General features: G+C 33.0%; 1 protein-coding gene across 1 annotated transcript in view; it reads left to right on the forward strand.

Moving 5' to 3' along the window:
* Window positions 1-26,384, forward strand: part of amon (prohormone processing protease amontillado) — a 61,873-nt gene that overhangs the window by 8,108 nt on the left and 27,381 nt on the right. Inside the window, exons 2-6 of the mRNA XM_089706478.1 lie at window positions 13,565-13,669; window positions 15,168-15,402; window positions 19,141-19,178; window positions 19,921-19,997; window positions 22,523-22,611. Coding sequence (XP_089562604.1) covers window positions 13,565-13,669; window positions 15,168-15,402; window positions 19,141-19,178; window positions 19,921-19,997; window positions 22,523-22,611 — 544 coding nt within the window. The remainder of the gene's footprint in view (window positions 1-13,564; window positions 13,670-15,167; window positions 15,403-19,140; window positions 19,179-19,920; window positions 19,998-22,522; window positions 22,612-26,384) is intronic.

The raw sequence follows: 26,384 nt of genomic DNA on the forward strand, positions 1-26,384 counted from the left end.
GTTTAAACATGTAGGTACCACGGGCGAAGCCGGGGCGGACCGCTAGTATATTTATAGTTATTAATATTGAACTGAGCATTCATACAAATAAGGAATAATAGGTGACCAAAAAAAGACCCCTGTGGTACCCCTGCATTATGGTTTTGTTTAAACAGCATAATACATTATGTGCGAATGATAATCTGGTCCAGTCCAGAAAACCGCAGTTGTTGAACGTGATTCTGCAACCAATAGCGAGATTACATTTTGATTGCATCCTGTGTCACGTACTGTGGTCAACCTAACGTTTTCAGCTGTTCTGCTCGTTACTGAAATAATATTTTATACAATATCTTACCGAAATTATTGTAGTGGTAATTTAGATGGCTGCATATTTGATTCGATGTCCCCGAATTTAATTATTTTGTGCTGTTTAATCGATAGCTGGTAGTGGATTTTCTTAACAAACTGCTTTTCTTTTCCAACAAAAATGCGTAGTTTTTGTGAAAATCGAAATTGAAAATGATATTTTTTAAGGTTATTTTTGTACTAAAAACGCAACTTAAAGTAAAATCTTAAGCCATTATAGTATCAAAATGTCTAATTATCACACTCACACGCATTATTTTTAAATATATTTACGTACCTATTACTTTATTTACATATTACAATTTATTTTGTTAAAATAGTATTTTAACAATTTAGTATAGCCAAAAATCGTTCCATATTTTGTATTCACAACAAGCCACAGATACACAGATTAGTTAATATGACGCAGATCACAGATTAGCAATACAAATATACTAGCTTATCATAGAGTATAAATGATACATTTTAATTTTTAATGTTTTTTTTATAGCTCACTTGCTTCAGTTTTTAAAATCGATTAACTTTTACTTTTAGTATTCAAGTAGGTAGCGAGGAGCGAAGCGACGAGCGTGTTAGGTTAACTGTTGAACTGCCGCACGAGCCGAGCGAGCGAAGCGAGCGTGCCGCGGCAGCGGCCGGCGAGTGCCAGAAGCGACTTTAGGGCGATTCCCACTCAAACAAAAAAAACTACGTAGGTTTAAACAACCTGTTTGTATTTTATTTATGTATCGTAAAATTTTTGTTATTATCAAATGCTATCTAAATTAAAATTACGAAGTGTCTAGTCGTCCGCTAAACGGATGAATAAAATAAATTAGTCGTCCGATTACCGGATGAATAAAATAATTTAATCGTCCGATTACCGGATGAATAAAATAATTTAATCGTCCGATTATTCGGATTACTAGATAACCTTTTAACACTAAAGCTAGTTGGGTTGGACTAAAGCAAAGGGGGCTCAGGAGTCAGGACTTAGAAAATTTTTGATGGAGTTGGTGTCAATTATAACACCTATTTATTATTGTTTTATCGTAAAGATTACGATAATATAAGCATGTTTTATAGGAACAACTTTTCTCTAAAATCAAAAATGGCCGAGATATTCGCCCTCAATTCGTTAGGTTAGGTTTAGGTTAGGTTAGGTTAGGTTAGGTTTCTTAAAAAAAAACTACACAGAAATAGGAGCCCCGCGAAGCGGGGCTCCGTCGACGCGCAAAAAAAAATCAAGTTTAGGTTAGGTTAGGTTTCTTAAAAAAAAAATACACAGAAACAGGAGCCCCGCGAAGCGGGGCTCCGTCGACGCGCAAAAAAAGATCAAGTTTAGGTTAGGTTAGGTTAGGTTTCTTAAAAAAAAAAACTACACAGAAATAGGAGCCCCGCTACGCGGGGCTCCGTCGACGCGCAAAAAAAATCAAATACCTACGTGTGCCCTCCTCCCCCCACAAAAAACCTATAATACGTGCGGCAGTTCTCTAAAGAATTATCGGACGATTAAATTATTTTATTCATCCGGTAATCGGACAACTAATTTATTTTATTCATCCGTTTAGCGGACGACTAGCGCTGTCCTTGAAATTATTTTTGACAAATTCATTTTAAAAATCACTTTCGAATTATATTTATTATCTACAATTGTGAACGCGTCATATAACATTTATTATCTATAATGGCATGTCGTAAATACGTGGTAAATACAAACTTACATTTTTTCAGGTAATATAATTTAAGAAATTGTTATAAATAAATTAATAATACGGCATTATATTTAAAAATATTGCCTGTGTGCGAGATTACTAGAAGTCTTAATACGACAATGGTATAGAAGTGTCGTTTTTAGTACAAAAATAACCTTAAAAAAATAATTTTCATTTTCGATTTTCACAAAAACTACGCATTTTTGTTGGAAAAGAAAAGCAGTTTGTTAAGAAAATCCACTACCAGCTATCGATTAAACAGCACAAAATAATGAAATTCGGGGACATCGAATCAAATATTTAACCATTTAGATAATAGATAGATCATACCAATACCAATCAAATACTAAAAATAAAATTAGAAAAAATAAACGTTTTTAAGCAAAGGATAAAATTGGATTTAGTTTTATTTTTTAAATCATAATACGGTACCTTACCTTACTTTCTGATTCTTTTATATTGAATAATATTTTATTGAAGCCATTTACAACGTGTTCAGTATCTCGATTGAAACATAATATTCACTGCAACGCTTTCTCGCTTCAATAGAAATCGTTTGATAAAATCATCCTATTTTCATTTCATTGTTCTACGTCAACAATATCAGTGTAGTTAGAAGCCACGTCCGCGTCGCTTAATCGAGCCATAGTATATTATCACAGATAATATAATACTATATCTACTAGTTATATATCATCTGTGGTTGAGCTTATAAAATTTTATGGGTCATTACGATCGTATAACAGTAGAAATTAATACGTACGTTATACGTAGCAATCTGTATTGTTTATTTAAAAATTATGAGCACGGTAGGATAATGGGAAAATAACCGTAATTACAATAATTTTATAAAAGTTACTAGTGGTCCGCCCCGGCTTCGCCCGTGGTACCTACATGTTTAAACTATCCTATCTCTCAAGTTGGATCGAACTGCACATAGAAGAGAAGGAAACCGCTAATTTGTTTGATTCTATAAATAATTAGATATTTAATCATTCTCAAAAACTATAGCAAGACAGACATCTAATCCCTATCTTATCGAGGTACGAAAAATGGATAGCGTTTTTCCCGCTTGCACTCGTCCTTCTGAGTCTGCTTAAGCATTACATAGAAAAATACTATAAAGTATGTATAATCTCATACAATGTCATACTCTTGCAGCTTCAAGTTTATACACAGCTCTCAAATCCAAACAACACGGCCACAGACACTCGATAAACCTCTTATAGGCTTAATAGTGTCAGTATGTGCTTGCGTTGACTTTCTCGATATAATGGTAGGTTTTCATAGACGGTTATTGGAATGTATTGTGTGAAATCTGAATGGAAAAAGTTGAATGAAGAAAACAAGCAAACTGGTGTATAAAGTACTTTATCTAATTATTATTATTGGAATGAAATCCTTTAAGGGTATAAGTTTTCTTTCATTGTTATATGTGGTGTTTCTTTTTCTCTTGTGCAGAATATACCTAATAGTTGTTTTTTTTTTATAATTATTAGATATCATACTACCTAGTTGGTTTTTTAACTACTTAATAGATACTTTACAGTCACATCAAATTCTGTTGTCGTGATAAAAATTAGCATAAGTAGGTACCTACCTATAATCTACATTCTTCTCAAGTGTTCGATCTTATGCAAATTTATACATGCGCATTCAGTATTTTACTCGATAATAAAGAACATACAACGCAGTGTTTATATTATATCGTAAAATTATTTGAACAAGTTTAAAGTCACAAAATTATACGATCATCTTCTATAACCAATGTTAAAATATTGTTCTGAAAAATGGTAAAGGAAAATATTAGCACAAGACTATAATATATTGTTTTGTGCCATATTAGAAATAACCAAATTAATTTTCAAGTTATTTGTACATAATATATACATAATACAATAAGAGTATCGTATTTTTTAAACAAACACTTCTTGCAGCGTTGATTTTAGTATTTTTTGGAATAAAAAGCATTTCATTTTGTTTTATGTGTTAAATATACAACAGTGTAGCTTTGCGGAATAACTAAGCAGAATCGTTGTTTACCCAGCTTGTTTAGATTATTTAGCAGATATTCTCAGAGCAAATACTGGCTCATGTTGATAACGTCAGATGCTCTAACTGCCTCAAAGGAATCTAATTTTAAAAGCATTTTCCGCTTCTTCATAAGATCAGTATCATATTGCTTATTTCCCTTTGTTATGTGCTTTTAGATAGCAATGACAAAGGTTTTAATTAAATATACAAATATTGAAGTAAATAACTATAATACACAGTTAATACAATATACGAATTACGAATGTATATGTTGTATGTTCTGAAGTATTATTTAATAGTAATTGTTTATATTGAATAATAAATATTTAAATAGCGAATAAATAGTTTAATTACTAATCAAATTGCCGCCAAAAGCGGTGCTTAAGTATACCTACTAGATATTCTTATATGAGACAATAATTAGGATAATATAATTTATCATTAAATGGCGACTATAAAATAGAATTTATTACTGGGCAAACTCTAAATGATTTAAAGCCTTATGCTAATAATAAATTAAATCTTTCAGAGCCTTCACTAATATTTTGAAACATTAACTTTTGACGAGGGTATATGTAATATTAAGGAGCAAATGTTCAATGAGCATGAAGGACCTCGTAAAGCTGAAGGTCGCACTCAATGTGTATTTCTATTAAAATTATATCTATATTGAATTTATATTGAACTTCATTAATATTCAATTTGTTGCTTTTAATGGGCCTACTCTAAATAACGGTTCGGCTTTTAGGCCGAAGTAAAGTTCAAGTTAAAAATGTTTGTATTTATTCAATATTTAGTTATTTCTTATGAATTTTCTGTTTGAATTGAATCTTTACTGTCAGATCTGAATGTAGTCAACGTAGACACAAAAAATACACAAAAATTATGTGACACTTTCCTATATTCTATTCTTACATCACTACATAGTATAAACTATAAAACAAAGTCGCTTTCTCTGTCCCTATGTCATTATGTCCCTATGTCCCTTTGTACGCTTAAATCTTTGAAACTACGCAACGGATTTTGATGCGGTTTTTTTTAATAGAGATTCAAGAGGAAGGTTTATATGTATAATAACATCCATTAAATAGTGGAGAAGTACTGTTATTTTTGAGGTTTCTAATGTGATGTCGTAAAAAAATTACATTTTTTCCGCTTACATTGCAAACGCTGGCTGAAACCTACGAGTTTTATCAAAATAATGTACTAAGTATTGTACACATTGAAAAGGTCTACAGAAAAGTCCGTGATAGTATATGTCTATCTCTTATGGATAACCCACAATAACTTTTTTTTGTCATTTACTTTTTACGACAAATAATGGCTAATTTTCGAAGCGATTTTAACCAATACAGCATTAATCCTTAACCAATTAAATACCTTGAATACATTGTTCATTTAATATAGATCTATATGGCCCATTACACCGTATGATTTAAGTGAATATTTTCGAAGATATTACAGATTTAAAAATTGCGGGACGTAGCGTTTGCGGCGGTACCGGCCGGCCGCCCGGCTATCTATTTTATACCCGTGCGAAGCCGGAGCGGGCCGCTATGTTTTTATATACAACGTTCACAGTTTTTCTGTAGTGTATTTAATATCAGCATTGCACCCGTGCGAAGCCGGGGCGGGTCGCTAGTAATATATAAATTCATTATATTATGTAAATAGGTAATTCTGAGATAAATATTAGACTTAGTATTATCTAACAATAAGTATTATTTAACTCGTGTTAGTACTAAACTTCTCGTAGACGCAAAAGTCGTTATCAAAAAGTACTGAGAAAGTTCGTAACATGTTCGTAATGTTATAGCGATGACAGTGAATACCTAACTCATGCGAAATACGAGCTTTCTCCCAAATAAGAATAGACTGCGATAAAAAATATGAATTATTAAAATTGTTATTAGATGGAGTACAATTTTAATCAAAAATATTTACTAAGTACCAGTATCTAAAAGTATTGTGTGTTTTAAATTATTTGATACCGGCCGTTCTATTTATAACGCTTCCAAAAATAAGGGTGCTAAAACATGTTAAAACTGAATAGATATACTAACTATCCACAAATACATTTCATATACACCCAATGTATATGCTACGCAATGGCTGTTAACAAACTGGAAACTGCCATTTCATCATACACAGCAAAGTTTCCGCATGTGAAGCCATAATTAGTTTATAATTAATGTGCTCCCTAAAATACAAGAGAGCATAGTTTATCGTGACGTAATCGCCCTGGGTATAATTAATCGTATTTACGGGACATTAATTCTGTTAAGCTCGCCGTGGCATCTTGATCATTCCTTCATTTATTATCTCAGCCTAATGAAGCGTCTCCAGTTACTTAATTGTGTACAGAATCACGGCCGATGGTTCTTGGAATAGCAAATTAGAGACACGATCTTGACCGTTATGAATTTTTATTATAAGCGAGGAAAATAATAGCGCTGATTCGAGGATAAGTCACATAGAATGTAGGTACTCTATGAGGCAGTGGGGTAAAATTATAACATAGAAATAGTTTAATGTTTTCACGTAACGAACAGTACGAATTAAAGGAATAAACCTTATTTCATCTGCAAACAAAGCCCACAGAAATAAAGAACTTGTGACGTTAAACGAATAATTTATATCTAAACTTGAGATAAAATAATAAAATTAGTCAGCCAAAAGTAATAACAGTCACCGTGATTATAATACGCATTGATTCTATTCATTAATTCTGGTTCTTATAAACAGAAAAGTCTAATCACTATTTAACTTTTTATGGCAGTTCTTAGAAGTTTAATTTAATCCTGTTAAATATTTCAAGCATGATGTCGCTTGTCAAATTCTTTTATCCACGCAAAATTATGAAAAAAATATTCTGAATCATATATGTAGGAGTATTACTGGCTGGTAGAAGTATTACTGGCTGATGAGAATTACATCGGAACGAGATTTGACAACTGTCGATCTAGCGGAGCGTCGCGTCGATGGTCGGCGGCAGACGTTGCTTGGTTACAAACGAAGAACGGCTAGAGCACCACGTTTGCGACGAATCGCTATTGTTCCGAGTAATCTTGTGCATTATTGTATCGAAACTAATTAAAAGCGATTGATCAAGTGATTCCCTAATTACTAGCGCATAGATTTGTGCGATTACATAACATTTGTTTGTAACATTGATGATCCATTTGTTTCTACCAACATTATAATTTACTGAAGATATGGGTGATTCTGATGATTATGGCCATCCACCCATATCAGAAGTGGGATTACCAAGCGCTACTGACCGAGGAATATCAACCATCTGACGAAAATAGCGCCATGAAATTGCTAAGCAATATGGAAGTCTTACTTACTCGGATGTTAGCGACGACGCAATCGCCGATGGTAACTGCTAGCGCTCAGCCTAGTCCAGTGAAACTCGTTGAGTTTAATCCGTAAGATATAGACGTAGATGAAGAAGGTTGGTGTAAGATTACAGAGTTTATTATTTATAGTACTGACTAAAAATTTAAAGAGCGTAGATTTACTTGTGGCTATTACCTATGCACTGAAAGGCTGCGCTGCCTCTTGCTTGTCAAAGTTAAATTTGAATGAGCTCACATGGGAGACTGTAAAACAAAATTTAATGGCCAGATTTTGTAAACCAAAATTATTTCAAGACTACTTTGATGAAATATTGCATTGTCAAATTGGAACACAAGAAACTGCAGCAGAAGCTGGCCTGCGCTTATGAAATATGATCGAAACTATACCTAAAACTCGAATGCCAGAAGATGTTATAACTGGATTTGTCATATCAGTCTTATGTCAGATGGATGGTTTGATACGCCATGAGCTAAATGCATATACTGTCACTACCAAATCTCAGCTATTTAGAATCTTAAGAGGCATTTCTCTAAAGCGAAGATCGGAGCTTATTGAAATCCAAGAGCCTGATTTAAAACAATTACAAAAAAGATTTGTACACGCAAGAGTTCCTGATAAATGTAATTTTTGTGGAATCCCCGGATACCGGCCAGCCGACTGTAAAAAGCGTCTTCGAGAAGATTTTTCTAGAATAACTAAACAGCAAAATCCGTCAACTGCATTACGTGCTCCTGAGAAAATTGCGACCGTAACCTGCTACATATGCGGTCAAGCTGGACACATAGCAACAAATTGTAATGAAAGAGGATGATGTTGGTTAAAAAGGAGGTATAGCTACTACAAAATAAGAGGTTAATGTCTGCGAACAACGACTGTCGAGTGGCATCTTGAGGCCGTAATCCGGTGAGTCAGTCCCCTTTTTGTTTGAAAGCGGGTCGTCTTGCTTTTTGATAAAATAGAGCTATCTTAGTAAGTTGCCAGATACTGTGCGCAGTGATCTTGGGCATCTTACGGGCAAGTAGAGCGTGTGATGCGCACTTTGAAAAGTTTGCTAACGATTATCTAAAACGGTCCCAATAAAGCGTGGCGTGACATAACATCTGAGATCGTGATATCATTGACCATGAATTGACGAAAATTGGTCGAAATTCATGCAGAGCAAGATAATTCGTAACTTATGAGTAATCTGTAAGCATTGTTTGCATGAAGTCTACTTAACTATGTTGGCACGTTGAAGGGAATGTCGTCCGGGCCATGCAGCTGATAGCGGCTGGTCTAAGTGATACATTTATCCGATTCAACCATAAGTGTTCTTTGGTCGAAGGGACAGTGTCGTCCGGTCCATGCACATGGTCGAAAGGACACACCCGTCCGGTCCAAATGATACTGTGTAAAAAATTGGTCCTAAGGATAGGACATGCCGATAAAGAGTTGTTTGTTGTGTGAGTAGAAAAAGGTGCCGTCCGGTCCATGAGTGGTCGAAAGGACACACGCTTTTTCATTCTGAGACTATTATTGTTGTATGACCGTAATATTACGTAGTAGACGTAGACGACGACGACGTATTAGCTTGTCAGGATGGGCGAGCGGGTAGATATTGACAGATACCCGTCCGATGGATTGTGTTATTGTTACAGGACTGCAATTTGATGCGCCCGAGGACGGTCGATAGTCAGAATGGCCGTGTAGGAGTATTACTGGCTGGTAGAAGTATTACTGGCTGATGAGAATTACATCGGAACGAGATTTGACAACTGTCGATCTAGCGGAGCGTCGCGTCGATGGTCGGCGGCAGACGTTGCTTGGTTACAAACGAAGAACGGCTAGAGCACCACGTTTGCGACGAATCGCTATTGTTCCGAGTAATCTTGTGCATTATTGTATCGAAACTAATTAAAAGCGATTGATCAAGTGATTCCCTAATTACTAGCGCATAGATTTGTGCGATTACATAACATTTGTTTGTAACATTGATGATCCATTTGTTTCTACCAACATTATAATTTACTGAAGATATGGGTGATTCTGATGATTATGGCCATCCACCCATATATATAAGTGCGCAAGAATAAAATAAAATTGCATTGTGTGCAGTACAGAGTACTTCAAAGTATTGACTTTAGCAATTTATTAAATAGCTCTATTATTATTTTATTGTTTTTAAGGTGAAATTATTAATGTTAATATGTAAGAAGGTATATTATATTTTCAAACAAAATGCATTTTTATTTACTTCTTTACTCGGGAATGGAAAAGTTGGTGGAAAAGTGGAAATTAACAAAGAACGTTCTTTGTGCACTTGTTTAAAAACAAGTTCTTGCAACTGAAAGGCGGAATTCATAACTATGAATAAGTAAACGCAAGTTGATACTTTTTATTTTTGTGCAGATACCGTCTACGGTCTTCTTAACTCTTTCATGTATTTAATGTAAATAGTTTCTGCTTACTACTGCTTTTCAATCTTGTAATTTTTTGTACTAAAATATGTATTATGTACCTACATTAAACTGATGGATTACATTTAAATCTCGGCTGATAATTGGAATTCTGCCGGACTGCTGATATACTCTATACTTGCATAGTGTATACCCATCGTGCTTGATACTTGAATCAAACATTATGTGCTTTTTATGAGCAATCGAAGTTGAAACTATAAATTCGAAGAACATTTTAAATAAGAATCAGTTTACGTTAAAAATAAAGATCAAACTGAAGTTAATACGATAAAGAATAACTATGCAATCCTTCTCTCCAAGATCCAACATTTTACTTTATTAACCAAACAATTGTGTGTTTTTTGGTTGGATATTTTAATGATGTTTGGAAACTAATTTGAAAGTTAAAATGTACTTTCTAATACGGGGTCGGTTAACATAACTTTTGTTTCATAATTTCATATACAGAAAAATAGATGAGTAGAACCAAATAAGCGCCATCGTAATTAATTAACTAATAACACATTACTGTATATTTAGAGGACAGCTTTGATATCACAAGCGCATTTAAGAAACAGAATAATTTTGATGTTCATTGCTCGTAAACGTAATAGCCACTTTACTGCCCAGTAATAAAGTTCGTTTTCATTCGTGCCTAGTCTTAAGTGAGGCTCAGTATACTGCGGCAATAAATCCAAGCAAATTGCTGAAGAATATGGGAGTTTTTATACGCTGTTTAAAGGGAAACGTTTCCCGCCAACGCATTGCATTTTACATGCTTTCAAAGTACGATAAATTTTAATTTATCTCCTGCACATAAAGACAATATTGACAACAGTAAAATAGACATATTATGTATAAAGTAAAGTCTAAAAAGTAAGAAATCATCCCTTCATAAAAATCTTATGAAATATTAAATACATAATCACGGTATTTCTTATGTACATAAAGATGTTTTAATATAAAAGGTTTTGTAAGCCTTAGGGTTGACCTTTGCCATATTTCTTATAACATCGTAATCTATAATGGGCGAAATATTAGTCCTAAATGTCACAGCTAGTAATGTGTCCATGCTTTAAATTGCTACGCCGAATATTCGTAGATTTGCGCGTAGACCTCTACGAGACGTAGCAAAGCTAGCATAATTGAATGAGCAAATATTTAAAACGTTGCGTTGTTAATTGTTATCAAAATATAACTGATACCCGTAGATCTTAACACTTTTGAGTTAATAATGTATTAAAAATATGAAAGAGATGACTTAGAACTATAAGGTCGCCATTTGTACAAAATACTTTAGTAAGATATTGATTCGATAAGACCTATTGTACAATGAAGAATAAATATTATATATTTTTTCTTTATTTACATTGCTGCACATTATTTACTACACATTTTACCTGTAATCTGCACACAAGATCATTTTACTCAAAGAGAACTTGCATATATCGTATGATAAAAGCGCTTTGTAACAAGTGGAAACAAGTATACATTGTATCAATGCTATCAAATATCTATTGTTCCACGTGTATGTAGTTGGCACAGATTTATTGATATAAATTGTTATTTATGCATACAGTAAAGCTATTTATTGTATTTATTGAACAAAAGTCAACTTTAATTACCTAATTTTTTGTATGTTCTTAAGTATACTTTCATGTGATACATATAAAGTTATTGACTTTGTATTACGTTTAAGTGCCAGGAGATAACACTGTAAAGATAAATTTTCAGACTCAAGACATTTAAAAAAATAAATTTTATTAAATTGTATGTCAAGATATCAAAATCGTCGCCGTGACGACGTGACGCTATTTCCATGATGCGAGTTTGAAAATTTACTCTCAACGCGCCTAAAGAAGTTTCACTTCAAAAACCTACTTATCTAACGTCTATAAATTTATTACAAACTGATAACAACGTTAAGTGGAACAAATTCATAGTTCTTACGCTTCATGTCTTTATACAAAGCTATGAACGGAATTCCAGTTGTATTCAGAGCCTTTGAGTATATTAGAGTATATTTCTAGAGGAAAATATGGGAGATGCTCTTTGCCGAGAATTTAGCAAATATCGAGGGATTATTGTATTGTTGGAGGCCTAGTAAGATATCGGAATGATAAGAATCTTGTATGTATTGAAATGTTAGTACGCACATTGTAATAAATGTTTAAGCTTATACGAATACGCATTTTCCATATGAGGTTATATAATAATAAAAATGTTATTTTCAACATATTATGCACTAGCTGTGCCCCGCGGTTTTACCAGCAGTGCTCCGCTCCTGTTGGCCTTCCTCGATATATGGGCTTTTTAACACCGAAATATTTTTTTATCAGACCAGTAGTTCCTGAGATTAGCGCGTTCAAACAAACAAACTCTTCATCTTTATAATATTATATATTACTAGCGGTCCGCCCCGGCTTCGCCCGTGGTACATATGAAAAATAGATGTTGGCCGATTCTCAGACTTACCCGATATGCACAGAAAATTTCATGAGAATCGGTCCACCGGAGGAGTATGCAGACTAACATTGTGACACGAGAATTTTATATATAAGATAAGTAAGATTAAATTCTATTTTGAAAAATGTCAAGCATAAATCGAGTCGAGTGCGTTTAATATAATTTCTTGGTTAGAGTTATTAATATGCATAGAAAATATAAGAACGAATAAATTAAAAACTCTTTAATTTCTTATCGCAATATATGAACATTCAAAATGTTCATTTTATAAAATATTCTTATATTCTAAACACATAAAAGAGACGTTGCAAAAATTCTTGGCTGTTTTTAATTAAATGCAGTCGAACAATTTATTAAATGAAAATTTCTTATTTATGATAAACGTTCAAGAAAAGATATCAGAAGCCAAGCAAAAGTATTCATTTCAAACTACACCTGTTTAATATAGAATTGTGGTGTTTCGTTACGGTAAATTAACTCCAAGCTCAGAAATCTGAGGTTTTGACTCGCAAATTATACACAAACTGCTCCCACATACGGTTTGTAATGCAATTTGATAGTCCAACAACAAACCGAGCTGCTTCAACTGTACTAGGATTTCAATATTGTTCAGGAACTCTAGTGAAAACCCGAGCTAATATATTCTATAGATATATTCCCACAGAATATGTATGCATTGGATTTGCTCTAGCATTTTAACTCTCCAAAACTTTGGATAACTTTTTTTACGATGGAAATACCAAGACTTTCATTCCTAACATACTGGTATTACGGAAAATAACAAATTAAATTATTTCTATAAAAATGAGTTCCGTGCATTTAAATATCGTTTTCGTATTTTAAGTATTCATGAATTCAAGTGCACATGCTATACAAACATTAACATGAAGAACAAGAAGCATTTACAAATCATTAGTTGGCATGTTCGGTCCTGCCAATCTAAAACTGCACTTAGGCTAACCCTAAAAAGTATATTAGTAGATTTATTAATTATCTGCCGTACCTATATAATAAACTTATAAGAGATTAATTGAGAGAAACATATTTCCACAGTAGAAACCGACTAGGATACCTGTGTCTACTCCGTTCCTTCATATTATTGTGTAATATTTATTTTTATTGTGAAAGCTCATGCGGTGGCGAGTGCTCGCTAGCGGGTAACCCACAAGTTCGATTGCCCGTTTTTTTATAAAAAAAAGTGTTTGACAATTGAATTTGTTGCAGGTTCTCAGTTCCAACACAGAATGGCATTTCGCGCACCGTGGGCTGCCGCACGCGCGCCCGCGCCGCTCCATACTGCATACACGACTTTTGAAACGACACCCTTTGGTAAGCAACATTATATTTTACTGGAAGTATTACTATATTGTATTATATTCATTATGAAAAAGTGCTAGGCATATGATATTTACTTTGTAGTATTTCTAAGAATACGTACTCTTGACTGATGTAAGACTTCTCGAAACTGTTTTTTTTTTTGTATCCTATAGGATATCTTGAACGAAACGAAATATAAATTTGACCTATAACCATTACCAGTATATTTTAAACGAGTAATTAAAGCACAGAGAGAAGATCAGATTAATTGTGATGTAATAATCCATCACATCTAATTTGCAATTCAACAAACAAACTAAAATATTCTACGTATATATTTAATAGTATTTTAACAAAAAAGAAAAGTTGTAAGACGCTACATTGTTTTGACACAATTTTATTGAGCCGGAAAGTTTTGACATTGCCAATATAAAGAAAATGATAATATGTAAGGATTTCTACTTTCTGAGGAATACGTTTTAAAACTTTATACATTTCAGATCATTTTGTACCTACGTACTTCGAAATAAAATAAAACGAATAAGACATTGTGTATAATGATTTAAAATGGAGGGAATAATGAGGATGAATCTACGTCTTCTTTTTACACGTATTTTATTCATCTGTGCCCGCATACTTTCGTAACATTTGATATACATAATATATTAATTCTGTACTGCCATTCAAATTACAAATTTCTGTTTAAAAAATAAACACAAAAAAGTTTGGTAATTTCAACAATTCCTGAGTAATATCAAAAATGTTCGTAACATACACAAAAGGATTCCTCTGTAAATATCCTGCACATACAAAGGATTTACCTTTTGTGCGGTTACGTGAACATATGTATGTAGGTAATACATATGTTCACGTAACCGCACAAAAGGTTTACGTAGGCATTCCACAATTTAACAGAATACCTATACGAGTAGGTACGAGAGATATATTTTATTCTTTTGAAATATTAATAAAAATATGAAAACCTCTCGATTTTAATTCCGTATGCCTTGACGGGTAGGCTAAGGCTGAACTTCATTATTGTATAACTAACACCAGAATTGTACCCATGTTCAAGGAATAAAATATTTGAATTTGAATTTGAAGTTTTGTGACTTTAACGTGTAACGATATTGTTGGAGGGAAAACCTTAATAAAAGTTGCGAGATTTTTACAAATTTTTCCTTGCGAATTAATAGAAAAAGTCGATTGTTTTTTAAAACTGTTTTTACATTATTGTTCGTCGTTCTGTTCGTCTACATTATTCCAGTTATTAATAGACCGCGAATCCAGTTACTGAACTGGAATGCTTACTAGATTCAGTTCATTCCAGTGCCGGTTTACATTTTTCCAGTAAGCAATCCAGTAGTGGACTGGATCGCTGGACTCGGATAATGTAAACCGGGCTTAATGTAATCTTCGTTTAATAAAAGATGAATATTTTGAAGAAAAAGATTAATCTAATTTACATTTACACTACCAAAAAATAGGTACTAAAAAGGGAATTCCACAGGTCCACACCGCGGTCCAACAACCGGGTTTCAAGCGTGTAAAACGTGGTTTCCGCGCGCTTCGTCTCCCCGAAACCGTACCAGCGTCTGAACCTCGTGATCCGTACTTCCCTCTGCAATGGTACTTGAAGAACACGGGACAAAATGGCGGCAAACCTAAGCTAGATTTGAACGTTGAAGCTGCCTGGGAGCAAGGGTATACGGGCGTGAACGTTACTACCGCTATTATGGACGATGGTAAGCAATATTTGGCGTTGATTTCTCTATTTATTTATACCTAATAAATGAATGATTATTAAAACAACGTATACAAGGATAATATTTTTGCAAATGGATATTATTTTGAGGGAAGTATGGTGTACTCGCTAAACAGACAGTAAACTCAACTTCTCGTTGTGAAACAAGATATTACCTACCTATAATGATTTAGATTAATATTATAAATACTTACATTCGTTAGGAAAGTGAAATCTTCGTTGCCAAAATTAAATAATAATAAATGAAAGTTAACATTATCTGTATTCTATATAACCTCTTTAGTTCAGCATGATTAGCTTTTTAAATAAAAAAAAAATACATTTCAAATATGGAACACGAATGGAATTTAAAAATAAAAATGTTATCTAACAACATTGAGATAATATTAATATGGAGTCGATACCGCCTACACCACTTATGTTCCACTCAACATACGTCATGTGGCGTAACTGCACTCAGTCGCTTGCTCGCTCATTGGCGCGAACGTCACGCTCATTTTTTATTTGTTTTAAAGTGAAACGCATCAAATATGCCTACGTGTGTGTTACGATATTGCACAAATAATACAAATAATACGGAAAAGTGCAAAGGAATAACTTTTCAATCAGTAAGTAATTAGATAATAATTTTTAAAACTTAGTTAGAACAAAATTTTTGGCGGGCGACATTTTGCGTCATTTGTCATAGATTAAAAATTTAAGATATGACATTGGGCATGAAATAAGTGTTGTTAGTAATATTTGCTGGCGTATATTTTTATAGTATAAAATAATAATTTTACATATTTAGAAAAGCATAGACTGGTTGTTAATTGAAAAAAGGTGAAATCATGAAATATGAAAATCAATTACTTAATCACCAATTTTTTTTTTTTGTTAATTGATTTTAATCAATTTTAATTGATATTGTATAAGCTACTGACTTGAACGTATAATTGAATTATTATTTATTTATCTGCACTAATATTATAAAGAGGAAAAATTTTGTTTGTTTGTTTGATTGAAATAAATAGGCTCATAAACTATTGGACCGATTTTGATGAAATTTGGCACAGACAATCTTTAGACCCTGAGAAAAAACATAGGCTACTTTTTATTGCGAAATATGTACCACGGGCGAAGCCGGGGCGGACCGCTAGTTCAGAGATTAATATTTTTTCTATTCAAGGTTTCCATGTCTGGGTCGTGAAGAAAGGGAAAAATGGGTAAAATTTGTCCAAAACAACCGCAGTGAAGAAACCTGGTTACCATCCGATAGAACTAGCATCTGTTCATTGCATTTTCGCGATGAGGATAAATATACCACAAAAGCGGGAAGGCGTATTCTAAAGAAGTCTACTGTTCCTTGTATTGATGTTAGTAATAATAATAAAATTTTACGGATTTGTATAACAAATAAAATATTATTTTAGCCATCACTAACATTATTATTATTATATTTATTTTAGCCGAAGGTGTGCTACAATAGTACTGGAACAATACAAGCAATTTCTGAGCCGGGAACATGTTCTGAGGATGATGAACTAAATATAAATAAACACAATTTTTACACGGCTTTTATTTTTTTTCTAAAAAAGGCTCAATTTGTAAGGAATGAAACTTCCCATAGCCCATATTGAACCTCCTCATCCTATATTATATGCCAGATATTGTTAGCCCCGCGTAGTAAAGTCAGTTTATATCTGAAATAAATATTAAGTAAGTACAAAGAAAATTTCAAGTCAACGTGCATGTAAGGAGTGGCACCCAATAAAATAGACAGAAAGAAACAAAGTGTCGCCTCTATAGCGGTGAGTCAGTGACATCGCATAATCTATGACTGTCTAGCCGTCATTCGCGCGCCCCGCGCCGCCATCTTGGCGCACAGATTTTGTTCGTGGTGTCTGCTCCATTATTAATATTATCTCAATGTCTAACAACATAATTATTATTAGTTTTCATTACAATTCCTTTGTTTAATGTTGATTACAGTTATTTTTAATTAATTTAATTATGAAAAATGATAAAAGTAAGTTAATAGTTACATAGTTACGTGAAACAAATATTATAATTATACGTTTTGTTGAGAATGAACGTATGTTGAATGTTGTGTGTATTATTACATCAAGGCATCGAGATATATTACTAGAGGGGTTATTCCAAACAAAAACATTGCGCGCGGCCGATGTGGTGGGGTACGTGTGGAACGAGCGAGGCGTGGCTTCAAGTTCAAAGATTAAGCAATGCGTGCAGATGCGACACATTGTGCAATCTGTTTACTCGGTACTATCTGGTGGTACTGATACTAGGGAATTAATAAAACGAGGATTTTATATTAAACTATGTATTTTAATTTCCTTTAAATAATATCAATTTATTAAGCTTTTGTCGTTTTGTGTAGTAATCAATAGTTTTATCAGTTTTTGCTTCATGATGTAATTTAAATGGATACGATGATTCAATGTTGATGGCGTTTACGTATAAGAAACTCACATTTTGAAAAATCTCACGCGAGATTCGAGGATGGGGGAGGGGTTGAATAAATTCTCACGACATCTCACCAGGGGGGGAGGGAGGTGCAGAAAATTTTAAAAAACACCTCACGTAATTTATGGACGCCCCCTTACTCGATCACAATTTTTGTAACTTTACTATAAACGGAACTACATTTAAAAATATACTTTATTTATTGAGTTATAAGGTTGCTTCCATTCTGTTTATTTACATTCTCAAAAACATCAATCGCTGCAGAGGTGGCTTGCGACAAAGGCGGCTTGTGTCAAAGGCCTCGGCGATATCATTTAAGAACATAATATTATGTACTTTAGGCAAACTTGTTATAAGATCTATTTTACTTTCTTATTAGTCCATTTGACAAGGATATTGGGTAAGATACCTATTGGAATAATTTTATTATTATGTATGTACTTATTAAATCCGCGAATAAAAAAAATTTTTAGTCGTGAATATAGAAATTGGGTCGCATTTTTTTAATCCGCGAATAGTGAAAACACGAATAAAGGAAGCGCGATTAAGGAACTTTTACTGTATTAGTTTCTGTGAATGTTGTGTTTATTTGTAATTGTTGTGCATAATAATTTATAAATCCTATTGGAACAACTATTGATTAGGCTTTTTTTAATAAATAAAAATAGGTAAATAAATAAATATTACTTAATATAACCTACCGTTTTACTTTGCGTAGTCGGGTAAAAGTATAAATATTTAGGTACTACACCACGGTAATCTTTCCTAGTAGATATTGTATATACATAGTTAAAAAAATCCAGTTACATTTTTTTAACAGACTCATCGATAGTGTCACGTCTGTGCTGTTAGTCTATGAAAAATGGCGCGAAACGCAGAACGCGTGGTGATTTTTCGCAAAATGATAACAATATTAGTAAAATGCATGACTTACTCATAATAAGGAAACTTACTGGTGAAAAGTCACTCCTCGGGCTTTGTTTGTATTATGGGAACTGTTAAAACAATATCTAAGCAAACACGAAGGCATTTTGAACAGAGCAATAACACGTGTTGACGCGGCAAGCGGGGGGCACAGTCCGACACAGACTAAAGAGACTTGTGATTCTTACCTCTAGCTCGTGTTAAAGAGAGTGTAGTAGCGATCGCCTCTCTAGTACGTAGTACATTCTATCTCTATGCATCAAGGTGAATTTATGATACAAGTTGTCTTGACAAAAATACCTATACCTAATATTAAATATTTTTACAGGAGTTGACTACATGCATCCTGACTTAAAATATAACTATGTAAGTATGAAATATATTTTTAACTCGATAGAAACGATTTTCTTAGCAAAAGCAAAAATGATTGGTTCGTTGAAAAATAATGAGGTATATTTTAAAGGAACTTGAAGGACGCAAGAAAGATTAAATATCATGAATAAATGATTAATTTGGATATAGAATACACGACGTAGATTTAATGATAATTTGCAGACTGTTTAAATGAGACTAAAGAATTTTTAATGTAGAAACAAACGAGCCTCATTAGTATAATTTTCTTCATTTACCAAGATTACCTCTGGTTATTTTCAGTTGCGAATTTTAAATGGAAAAGCTTTACTCATTATAAGGTACCAAGGCTATTAAGAAGTCCTGGTTTTAAAGGGTGCTTAAGTATTAATAACATTGTTTAATCTCATCAATGTTAATTAGATCTGCGATTTTAATTATTTAAGTAATGTTATCTGAAATTGTATTTTTGGAACAATTCTTCGTAAGCTTGTTCATGTATTCTTAGTAAAAGATAACAATGGCTTAACTTTCTTGAACACACATTCGTCAAATGAAATGTTTATAGAACGTAAAAGTTATTACGATAATTAATTTCAGGATATTTTTATACGAATATTTTGTAGCTTGAAGAAGTTTCAATTGTTAGAATGGGAATTATATTAAATTCAATATGAACTAGTTTTCAAGAAATTTTTCTTTTCGAGTATAATATTATAGAAAATGACGAAAAAAAAACAATTTTTTATGTTACTAGAATGCTGAGGCATCATATGACTTCAGCAGCAACGACCCCTTTCCATATCCACGATATACTGACGACTGGTTCAACAGGTATGTTAAAATCCATACTAATATTATAAATTCGAAAGTAACTCTGTCTGTCTGTCTGTTACTCAATCACACCTAAACTACTGAACCAATTTTCATGAAATTTGGTATGGAGATATTTTGATACCCGAGAAAGGACATAGGTTACTTCTTATCCCGGGAAAATGACGCAATCCCGGAAATCCCACGGGAACGGGAACTATGCCGGTTTTTCTTTGACTGCGCGGGCGAAGCCGCGGGCGGAAACCTAGTGTTATATAAGCTCATATATAGAGTAAATAAATGTTTGTTTGATTGAACGAGCGATGTGAAGAAGTACGTGTGTCCGATTTGAAAAATTATTTCAGTGCTAGATAGCCCGCTTATCGAGGATATAATTATCATTACTCTAAGACAAATAAGAGCACAGCATTGCATGTAAAACCGCAGAGCACAGCTAGTTTTATTAGTATAATTGTTTTTAAATTTCAAAGGAGTGGAAAAAATTAGCTCTACTATGGTTCGTGTATAAGCTACAACAAGTATTCCTATGACAAACTTAATGAAAATCAGATGAGATTTTAGAATAGAAGAATTCTTATCATAACGTATCTCTTTGGATAAACTGTTCCATAGATAAACTGACAAAATCGACCGTTGTAATCGAATTTGTAGTACTATGTCTATTTTTAGTAATATGTAGATACATATTATTATTGTCCCTTCAGATGAAGGGACATGCCATATCATCGATCAAAAGTTGGCTACATTGTCTTGAGTTTGCAACTCCACTAGCATGATACAGTGTTTCAAGATACACCAAAGATATATGATGCTGTATCAATCTTCCACCGTCTAAGTTTTCTTTAATTATTTTGTAATAATTAGAAAAGTTTTGTGAGTTAAAACTTCTATGATCGAAAAATAATAACATAAATAAATAAGTTTTATGTATTTTTCGTGATATAATATAAGCGGAGATTTCGTAAAAATAAGGCAAGTAATTTCCTTCCTTGTGAAAACAGGAAAACCCCTAAGGCCGCTAAATACTCAAAAGTTAAATGAGTTTCTGAAGTAATAACCAAATAATTATCTTGGGTTTAGTTCCATTATATTTATTAGAGAGTAAATGTTACTCATTGGTAATAAACAATATTAAATGTATTTAATTAGTAATGGATTATACTACTACCCACTTCTTACAGTATTACGGAATAATTGCAATTTTCACGAAGCAACCGCAGACCACTTGACACTAAAACAATGTCGGACTGTGGACTGTGGTCTGTGACATAGGTAATTGAATAAAGAGAATAGCACTGACTATTCCGATTAAATTATCTATTTCCTTCATCCCAGTAATGTTATTTTAAGCACTCGGTGGGCAGGAATATTGAAATTTAATCAAATAAATTGGAGCCTCTAAAGGCCGGCAATCTGTAGCCTTTAAAGATTATGCCAAAAGTCTCAATCTTTATTAAATATAAAAGACAGGGTTAATTTTATTTTAAAATTATAAAGGTAGAAGTTGCGCTGTCTTAGAGCGAGCGCGCACGAGCAACTTTGTCTCCGCAACTATTTTGTCTCTTCACCCATGGGCTAGTATGAAAGTGCGCGCACGTAGCGACGCAACTCCCCATACAAATTGATGGGAGAGACAAAATAGTTGCGGAGACAAAGTTGCTCGTGCGCGCTCGCTCTTACATAACTTTGAAGAACTTTTGGATATTTCTTAAGATGTCTAATTTAACCTTTATGAAATTCATAAAGTAGTTATAAATGTGACCTTTACGAATATATGTACTTATTTAATTAAGACCGATAAAAGTAAAATTTCAGCACGAAATATTATAATGAACAAAATTTCCAGGAAACTTGTAAATAATCTTGAGTTAAGTACAATTCATTCAAAATAAAATATTATCTAATATTGGCAACGTTTTACCTTCAATTACTTCTAGGTATAAATCCCATCTTTCAATCACGCACTTTTGCTTCTTTTTAATTAAAAAGTATTGGAATTCGATTATATTATGAAATTCCCCTGTCATGGTGGCCTGATTCCTTTCGTATAAGATTCATTTCAACTTTCTTACTTACACAAACGAGCTAAAGGACGCGATAAATGAGATAAAATATTTTTAATATACCATTTTCTATAATGTAATAGTAGATACTAAACTTCTAACGATACATGATTTATATTGACAGGCTCGCACTTAGATTGGCGTGTGGCAAATACAATAATTTATCATATTACATACGTGATACGAGTACTTATAGAAATAAAGAATTCAACACCTATTTTTATAAGTACCTACTCTATCCTATATTTTTAAGTGTTTTTGCATGTATTGGAAGTTAGGTAACGAAGTAGAGTACGAACTATAGTAAGGAACGTAGATAACGTAGCAAAAGTTACCTACGTAGGTAATGTAGCAAAGAGCAAAGCACACTGTACATTTAAAAATATAGTTAATTTTATTTTGTTTAGATTTCAGTTTGAGTATGAGATTGAGTTTGAGTTTGAAGTCATAATTTTGTTTTAGCCATGGAACAAGATGCGCAGGCGAGGTAGCAGCCGCTCGCGACAACGGTGTGTGTGGGGTTGGAGTCGCCTACCATTCTAAAGTAGCTGGTAAGATCTTTTCATTTATTTATGTTCGTTTTTAACGTGAAGATCATTTATCAGTAACTTCCCATCGTCCATGTCTATCCTTTCGCGCGAATTTCATTCGATTTTTTTTTGTACTTAATCGGATCGTAAGTTACATACACAGGTTACCTACATAAATCTATTGGATTGTAATTTCTAAATTAGAATTTGAGGAGTTCTAATTGAACACAACACTTTCTTACTTTCTTTGTTCTTTCTTTTAATGTTTTATTCCTATTAATCCCCAATTCTTATAACATAGATAATAATCATACTGCAAGCTAATCCATCAAACATAGTAATCGAAGAATTCGCGATAGAAACAAAAATAAATCCTCATCAAATATTGAAAACGCCTAAACCTCGGCACGGGGATGAATCAAATATTTCGCAAGACAAGACTACGTCAGAAAAACCCTATTTGTGTGAGTTATGACATGAAATCCTCCGTGAAGGTCGGACGGGTAATCTTTTTGGTGCGCAGGTGTAATTTGGAAGTTTATCCCGAGTGATGTTCAGATGTTTCGATTATTTTTTAACAACCGATGACTAGTTATTATGAAATATTGTCTTTGGTTTAGTAATTTTATTTGCCAGTGAAGTCTGTCATTGCTACGATGACAAAAATACATGCTAGGTTTTTTATTATTGTAGTTAATTTGAAACCCTTACATATAGAAATTAAAGACTTTTTAACGGATTTTAAACGCGATTTTTCATTATATTATTTTCCCAACGTTTCGAACACTTTACAGCGAGCGTGGTCACGGGGAGACCCTTACAAATTTTTGCTTACAATAAATAATTGAATTGTGGCCGATGATATAATATGATAATAGTATTATATTAAAATTCATGTATAATGTGAAAAAACTTGTTATTACTTTTAAGGTAACATCTCTTCAGGAGTTACAGAAAATTATTGTAAATGATGACCACTATATTACATTACTGTTCCAAGTATTAAACGAAATAACACTTTAGCAATTCAACTAGCCCAGTTGAAAATAGATCGATCATATGAGTGTTCTTCAAGGCAGAATTTTTATCGTAACAGTCAAAAGGTCACTTTCAAACAATATCGGGACCATTGACGCGCATGATTGCTTTTTCCAGACCAACTTCGAATATTATATCCCAATTCTTCAATCTTTTAAGAAGAATATACCTAACACGTTATGTAATTATTAAGCTATTTCGATTTACTGGTAGTTGTTAAAAATAGGTTTATTTCACGAATCTTACTGAGAAATTCGTTAATTTCGAGTCTTTCTAAAAGTTCATCGTATTTTCAGTAATATAACTGTACTAGCTTTCCGCCCGCGGCTTCGCCCGCGTTTTCAAAGAAAAACCCGTTCCCGTAGGATTTCCGGGATAAAACCTATCCTTTGTCCTTTCTCGGGTATCAAAATATCTCTATACCAAATTTCATGCAAATTGGTTCAGTAGTTAAGGCGTGATTGAGTAACAGACAGACAGACAGAGTTACTTTCGCATTTATAATATTAGTATGGATTATAATTTATAAAGGAACGTCTATTATCAATCTTTGAATTGATATTAAAATAATATTTCCAATTCAACATTAAAACTAGTTACAAGTTCAGTCATGAGAATCGCGTAAAGGCCGTGAATTCCTTAAAATCTCCAAGAAAAGAGGATAAAATGTTTCGTTAAAATGTTAACAAAAGTATAAAAACTCCAATAAGCGCCAATTTATTTTTATTGTTGCCAATATTGAACTTTTATAAACCATTAAGGATTTACGCGAATTTATAGTCGTGTTGATTTATTTCTTTAGCGACGTTATTTTGCTTATTGCTTCTTTATCATTTCCAAATAATTAAATCTTTGAATAAACTTTTTTAAGACTAATCAAATATATGTTCAGTTTTATTTCAATAATCTTAATACAAATATCCGCCAACCCGCACTTGGCCAGCGTGGTGGTTTATAAACTGTACCCTCATAGGAGGCCCGTGTCCCAGCAGTGGGAACTTATATGGGCTTATGATGATGATGATGAATACAAATATTGACCAATAAATCCCGTCACTTGTCTCTATAATATTATCTATTATATTCAACTAGCGACCCGCCCCGGCTTCGCACGGGTGCAATGGCGGCCGGCCGGTACCGCCGCAAACGCTACGTCCCGCAATTTTTAAATCATAATAATTGTTTTATACTATGTAGTGATAAAAAAAATGTAGAATATTCACCAATATTTAAATGCACATACCATAGGCTCATCTGAATATCCAATATATCTTAAGGATAATCTTTAAAAAGTTTGGAGAGAAAGGATTAAGTAGTACATAATAAATGAAGATTTAGTACCAAAAGGCCTATATTATCGCAGCGACCTTTTAAAATATTCTGTCGAGTGACTTTGATGTATAAAATGTTTGATTTCGTTTTTTATACGGCAAATTATGAATTTTGGAAATTGTAAACTACTATCACAGAATACATAATAGTAGCTAAACGCCTACTATATCTATATGGAATCGTTAATTGGGATTACTATAATATATAGCAGAATACCCTTGTGATAAAAATATTAACATGTATGTGTATATGTAAAGGTACCTATTAGATATTCTACCTAGAATATAATATGTAAATGTGTTCAAGCAAATAATATGCATACTCGTCAATCGTAATAATTATTCATAGTATAGTCGTTTCTCAAAAGTTTAAAGCGAATTCAAATTTTGTTTAATTCCTCGGCCTCGTTGACCTTTTGAGATTAATCTCTGTATGGGCACCTTTTGTATTAAGTTTTATCATAAAATTATCATATTTATTTTTATAGGGATAGTTAGGGCACCTGGGATTTTCAAGCTATAAGAAAAATTCAGAAATATTTTGTCTGCGATACGATAGAATATAAAAGGTTTTCGAGGGTTTTGTTAAATTTTTCATCGCTATAGCTTTTGGTATAGTTCGCTTTTGTATAAAATATGGTGACCTACATTCTTCATCTACTATAGAAGGATAGCCTTTACAAACTAGGCCATTATTAAAAGATCAAACATTTTCTATACCCAAAATTCGATAGAACTCCAATATCCAATCTCCAAATAAAAAGTAGATATACTTTTGTTATGGGCGGGAAATTTCAAGAGATATACCTATAGAAATCACACAGCATAGAAAGATACGTTACGGTGCATTTAGATCAAACGAGCGAATGCTCATTCTAACCCCACAGCCAAGAAAAACGGGCGTAGAGCATTCTTTCGTCTTTCTTAGTGCATTTGAAATGATTCTATGCAATGTTCTAATACTGAACACTATACACTGAATACGAGTTTTCGTTTACACTAAAAGATCACGAAATAATGCTCTTGCTCTAGCTCTTGCTCTATGTTCGTTTGTGCACTATGTGTTCTCATTTAATAATAATTGGAATCCCATTGACTAAGTTTGATTTGTCTTCTTCAATTTCTAATGCTATCCGGATTCCTAAAAGCAATGGTACATGTTCCAATTTTCATATTTTATAACAATAATAAAACAACAAATATGTTCAAATAGGTTTACTGTTTTTATGCATATTAGTTTCTAAGTAATAGGTAATAGGCATGACGACAGTATCCATAAATGTTCGAATTAGTGTTTTTAAGGGAAAATGTATAATATATAAATTAAAAATAGTCACTTATAAATATTAAAAACATTAAGATTAATGAGATTATCAATAAAATAAAACATTGAAATTCCGCAGTCGGCCATTTTGACTGAAACAC

The sequence above is a fragment of the Colias philodice genome, chromosome 18 (genome assembly GCF_061535455.1).
Source record: "Colias philodice isolate Cphi_HAF_F1 chromosome 18, ilColPhil1 Martin Lab GWU primary, whole genome shotgun sequence".
NCBI classification, from domain to species: Eukaryota; Metazoa; Arthropoda; class Insecta; order Lepidoptera; family Pieridae; genus Colias; species Colias philodice.